This window comes from Loxodonta africana, chromosome 1, assembly GCF_030014295.1.
Source record: "Loxodonta africana isolate mLoxAfr1 chromosome 1, mLoxAfr1.hap2, whole genome shotgun sequence".
NCBI classification, from domain to species: Eukaryota; Metazoa; Chordata; class Mammalia; order Proboscidea; family Elephantidae; genus Loxodonta; species Loxodonta africana.
The window spans coordinates 503585-509714 of record NC_087342.1 but is presented as its reverse complement, the minus strand read 5'-3'; the positions used below and the strand labels follow the sequence as shown (position 1 = coordinate 509714).

Genomic DNA, 6130 nt, shown 5'->3' with positions numbered 1-6130 from the left:
AGGCGGAACTTGCTACAGAGCGCCTGTGCCCTAGTCAGCACGGGGAGAATGCACATGCGCAGAGGGTCGTCGCTCGTTTCCCCCCCCCCCCTTTTTTTTTCGCTTCATGTACAACGTTTTGCTTGTGACAGCGTGGGATGTTTTGAGTGGTCCCGAATGGCTACGTTCTCGGTTGGCTGCTAGATATTCCAGGAGAAGAACCGTTACCCAGCTTTCCTGGCAGGAAACCATCTCATCTTCCCCGGGACACTGATCTCGCTGCATCTCACGTCTACCCTAAATGCTGCGAGTACAGAAACCTGGAGTGGAATCCGACACTCGCCGCCGTCTCCTGCCACGTTTTTTTCCCTGTTTTTATACCTGAATATTGCATTATTCTGACTCCTACCTCATGCTGTATACCAGATACATGAAGGGTCTCAAAAGAAGAATAAAACGGAAGGTTAAAATTAATTTTACGAAATTACTTGTATAGTCTGGGGATGGGAGGGACTTTCTTAAGGTTTGAAGCCCCAAAATCATAAAAAAAGGATATATTTGGTGGTATACGAATCTAAATTTTTTTGAATGGCAAAAGGTACGTTCAGTCACATGAAAACCTAGAAAAGCAGATTTTACAACATAGGTAACAAAGTATTAGTGCTTCCTATTCAGACCGCTTCTAGAAACGGTAAGAAAAACATTTGTAAAATTGGCCAAAGGTTATAAAAGACAATCTATATAAGCAGACATGATGCACCTCCCTAATTTAAAAACTGAATTTTTGCAGCTATCAGATTGGCAAAAATTATCCATTATTGTTACTACCAGTTTCCATGGAGTCAATTCCAACTCAAGGAGACTCCATGAATAGAACTGGGGTCCACAGAGTTTTTAATGAATAGAACTGGGGTCCACAGAGTTTTCAACGGCTGACAGAGCACCAGGACTTTTTTCTGAACCTCCAATCTTTTCAGTTAGCAGCCTAGTTATTCCCGTTTCAGTCAGGATGGAAACAGGCTTCTTGTCCAAGCAACGGCCACAATGCATTTTGTCGATAAATTGAGAATGAAAGAAAATGGAAACAGGTAGCAGTGAATAAGAGGTGGTAGGCAGGCCGGTGGGGTGAAAAAGATCTACAGTTTGAGCTCATAAGACATGGGGGCTCCAGGGACCAAATTAGCCAGGAACCTGCTTGACTTATGTTACATCAGAGAAAGTAGAGGTCTGAGCAATTAAAAAAAAAAAAAAAAAACACTGCCAAACCAACATAGGGGGTTCATCTCTCCTGAGTCACTGGTTTTTCAAACCTAGGTGCTCATCAGTTATTATGTGAAGACTTTTTAGCTCAACTGCCCTTCCCAAGTCTATTGTATAAGAATCTCTTGGCCACAACCTCTCAGACTTGGAATGAGAGACTTGGAAGAGGCACAGTGAGCCCTTTCAGGACCCTGATACATAAAGACTGTATTATTGCCAGGACTGAGAGCTACACACATTCAAATCATCATGGTCGCCCACCACCTTTGATTGGGGCACCATTGTTTTCCAGCCTGTGCAAAATCCCTCGGGCTAAAGATTTGGTTGCTTTGCAACACTTACACTGCCCTTGTTTTCTAAGAGGGAGATTAAGTTTCTAGCACGGCTTCCACCTATAATTCTTCCCATTTTGGTTATGGTTCTGGTTCACCCAAATTTTTAAAAATTCGTGTCTGTTCCGGTGTCACTTCCTTAGCCCTGACTGAACTGGCAAGAATCAGTACAAAGCCCTGGACTGAAACCAGTTTACTGTCTTGGTCATTTATTTTGGAGCAGCGATATGTGCAAGAGTTAAAGGCAAACGTTGAATCTAGAGAAGTCGGCATGTCTTTGGAGTCTTGAGAACCTGTCCAATTGGACCACAGTGAAAAAGTTGGATAATGGCAAAACACTGACTAGATCTTTCTTGGCAGGTGTAATGCCATAAATAGACAGCAGAGGCAGCCATCTGACTTCAGGTCATATCTCAAAAGTTGCTGAGCTATTTTGCCAGCTCTACATGAAGGCTGTTGTAGATTCCAAAAGGACAAAATCGTGGTGATGCCCAGTGCGTGTCACCTCACTGTCCTTAGAGCCTAACAATAAATGCCTCTCCCTGGAGGTTTGGATAACTGCAAATATTCTGTTATTCCTTTCCATTTTTTCCCCTCTACTTTTGAAGGTCTCCTGTCATTTCATGTGCAGCAAAATGAAAAATCTGACTAGTCATCATAGTGGGAAAAACACAAAACCCAGGGATCATTTTCTTTATTCATAGCTGTCAGCCTAACAAACCAGGAAAAACTGTGGCCAAGATGCTTCTACTGACAGTGGTGGGCTTGAAGGAGACAAATTTTCTTCTATTCTGGGTACCGTTTCAAGTTTGTCTTCATTAACATACAAAAGGGTGAAAGGACATATTGGGGAAAGCAGTTTCTCTCTTGGGAATCTGCTACCTTGGTTCGGAGAGACAAAAGATGTCCCCACATTACCAAATAAAGTCTCATCGCTTTACTTCACAGTTGCATCATTTTTTTTTTTTTTTTCCTGTTAGAAGGATAAGTACGCATGGTCCTTCAATCCCTAGTAATAAGTGCATCTGCACAAAGAAACAATAAGATGTCAGATATTTTCAAGGTCTATTTCATTTTAAGCAATAGGAATGTGACCCGAGATATTAAAACAGGGAGCAAATGCCCTAAGATAGGAGGGTGCCTGTTTGAGAAATAGTGAAGAGACTGGTGTGGTTAGAGGAGAAGCAAGTAAAAGAGAAATAGGCTATACTATAATGGACGCAATAGGGGGTTGAGTGTGGAACCAAGAGGATTAGTAAGACAAGGAACAGGGGCCCCCAAATCTGCAAATAACAAGAAATGGGCCAGGGCACAGAAACAAAGCCATTCCCCAGAACAGTGGGGCGGGGTATCTAAAAATAGCCTGCAAACTTCTTTAAAGTTGCCTTTCAGAAGCAGCTGGAGAAGACCAGGCCTAGGGACATGCACAGAACATCCACCTGTGACCGCTGTGTGACCTTCCATCAGAAGCAGTGAGGGGCTACAGCCCCAGCCAGGGAATCAAACCCAGGGAGCAAGAGACTGCGCAGGCATGACATCCCATGATAAGTCCTGCTACGAATCCCAGAGGCCTCCAGGACAGGAGCCATCTAGGAAAGCTGCTGCATGCACACCTTAGTTAACATTTCCCCAGCTGTGTCTATGAATAAACATGAATCTTTTCCCACCCAAGAACTTTTAAAAACTCAGGCCTGTCTTTTGTTCTGTGAGATGAGGGTAAGCACTACTCTAGGCCCTCCTTGTCTCCACTTGCAAGCCTCTTCAATAAAGCTTTGCTCATATGGAAAACTATGTGCCTTACCTGCTCATTCTTGACCAGTGAGAGGCAAGAACCTTATCTGAGTTACAATACTACTTCTAATTACTTCAGTTTATGAACTACAAATCATAATGTTAACACACAACAATCTTTATTTAGATTCTACCATTGACTTTTGCTCCATAATGTTACTTATAGGTAACTTCCACATGAGGGAAGAGTTTATTTTTAAATGTGAAATCAGGTCAACATTTTAATCTGAATTTAACATATTTAACACACGTATTTAAAAGCTTACTACATCATGCAAGATACAAAGTTGATTAGAATACCTTTACGATCATGTGAAAAAGCAAAGTACAGTATAGAAAAGTCACATCTTTACATTAACCAACAACATTTTAGCAATTGCATCTTATTCTCTTAGATCACTACAGGGTAGAGAGGTGATCTGTGAAAAAAATAAACAGATTATAAAAATGTCTTCTTCAATTGTAATTTTCGTCCTTCACTTTCAAGTAAAATACTGGTCATCCAGTTGCAAATTCTTATTATTGGCAACATGTATGCAAACCACCCTGAAAGTTAAAAAAAAAAAAAAAGAATGGTACTCAGGCCTGACAAAGATCTTCTAGAGAGACACTTCAGATCTAATCAGATCACATTGAACTAGTAAATAAGGTCATTGTTTTCTACTTCTACCTACTGCCTTCTTTCAGGAGAGAGTACATTCATTTTTACAGACACACACAAGATAAACGGGTATTCACGGCACTTGGAAAACCATTACAAAAAGAACTTGCCTGAAGTCATTTACTCAACAAAAAATTAATTTAACTCTAAAAACCAAAGGCTAATTGTAAAGAAATACGTAATAAAATGGTACACTACAGACAATGCTATGTTGAATTTCATTTGCCTTTTTATAGAACTACACCACTCCCGCAAATAAGAATTCTGATCAGTCTGTTCTTTGGTAGAAACAGAGCTCTGATTTCATAGTTATATCGAGTGAGACTGCGATGAACAGGTGCGCTCCACAACCAAGAGCTCTGACAAGCCAGAAGAAACTGGCTACTGGCTGCCTTTATTCTCAGCACTGGGAATGGAGAAATCTCTGGCAAAACGAGCTCCTAACACTAAATATTCTTTTTATTTAAAACTGCCCGATGTGACAGAATGTGTAAGCCTGCTTCTTTCTAAAACATGCATCGTTTTGTTCTCTCTTCTTTTACACAGAGTAGCTTGCTATATACGTACAGCAGCTTATGCTGGTGATAACTCTTCAAAGTGAACTTCCTGGGCACGTGATGGCATGAAAATTCCAGTTGATAAGGTAGAATGTCTCTAAATGCAGTTCACCACTTGAAACTACTAATGTTAAACAGAAATCAGGCCAAGTCTTTGGCTTTGGTGCGGTACTCAAAAATTAAGGCAAAATCTCTTCCTAAAATATGTTCCCCTCCAATCCCACCCCCCAAGTCTTCATTTGTCTATATTTATAAAATTACCTTTAGCAAAATTCCACCTTTTAAAAAACCAAGATATCAAAGCTAGTGGTAACGATTAGGGTGTTAAACTAATTTTACATTTCCAAATGCATACAGACATTTTTGTAAACTATTTAGTTTGTTTCTCCAAAACCAACAACTGGTAAAAAAAAAAAAAAAAGTTTGTAAGAAATATTCCTGTAGGTGATGCTATTTATCAAAATAGTGTTCTCTTTTTCACAGGTGCTTCAGTTCTTTTGCTATTCATGATCAAGCTTTGACTTAAAACCCCTTCATCCTCCATTGTAGATGACTTCCTGTTAATATGAGAACAGTTTTGCTTATACACAGTTAAAGTGGTGGGTTTGTTGGGTCTTTCCATCTGGAATTGAATATGGCTTCATTCTTGTAAGAGATTATTGCAGTATGCCCTGAAGTGGACTGTTGCCCCAATTCACTACAACAGGAAGTGAGTGTAGCCTTCTGCCCCAGTAACTATAACATCCATCCAGATTCGCATGGCTTCCGGCGATGGGGCCACCATATAATAGATCCTGTCATGCGTCTTGACACTAAAAGTAAGTAATGGGTTTGGACTCTAAAAATCAAAAAAGGAAAAGAATGTAAAACATCTTGAAATTAGAACACTAAATGACATAAGACATATGTGAAGGCTGCTTTCTCTGTAAAAGTTCCCATTTATAGAAATCAATGTAAGCATTACTTTTTATCTCATATAAACCATCCTCTGGCCCCCAACACCGTTCTCAGTCTTGACCATCTTTTTGACCTTTCTGCAACAAAACCTCTTACAGAGAGTTCCCCATTCCTCTTAGCAGTCAGTTTGTGAAGCTCTGGAAGGATACCAGGCTGATAGCAGGTACTCAAAAGACAGTATTCTTAGCCCTACTAAGAGCCTTCTTCATGATCTGCCTCATACCTATGTACAGGTAGTCCCTGGTTTATGATGTATTCAAGTGCCAATGAACTGTACTGATGAATGTCTGGTCTTTGTTGTGTTTTGTTTTTGGTATATCTTATTGTTAGTAATATGTACTACATACAATATTATGTGTAATTTGCTGACATTATCATTCTCAGATATTCACTTGCAGATGCTCAAAAACAAATAAAGATTGCATTTACAAAGATACCGATAATAAAAGGCAATAATAATGAAAAAAAAGTATTCGACTTACATCAGAACGGACTTATGACGGAGTTGTTGGAATGGAACCCCATTATAAGTTGGGGACTACCTGTAGTAACTTTTTGCTAGAACACTAAAAAGGAGTCACTCTGCAGAATCC

At 40.0% G+C, this 6130-nt stretch overlaps 1 protein-coding gene across 7 annotated transcripts in view; it reads right to left on the bottom strand.

Annotated features, from left to right (window-relative positions):
• Positions 1–3459: 3459 nt before the first annotated feature.
• The window catches only part of PHLDB2 (pleckstrin homology like domain family B member 2), a 333831-nt gene continuing 331160 nt past the window's right edge, over positions 3460–6130 (bottom strand). For all 7 annotated transcript variants that reach the window (XM_064289130.1, XM_064287433.1, XM_023551839.2 and 4 more), the window contains one exon: positions 3460–5418. In XM_064289130.1, the coding sequence (XP_064145200.1) occupies positions 5278–5418 (141 nt within the window). In that variant the 3' untranslated portion in view covers positions 3460–5277. The remainder of the gene's footprint in view (positions 5419–6130) is intronic.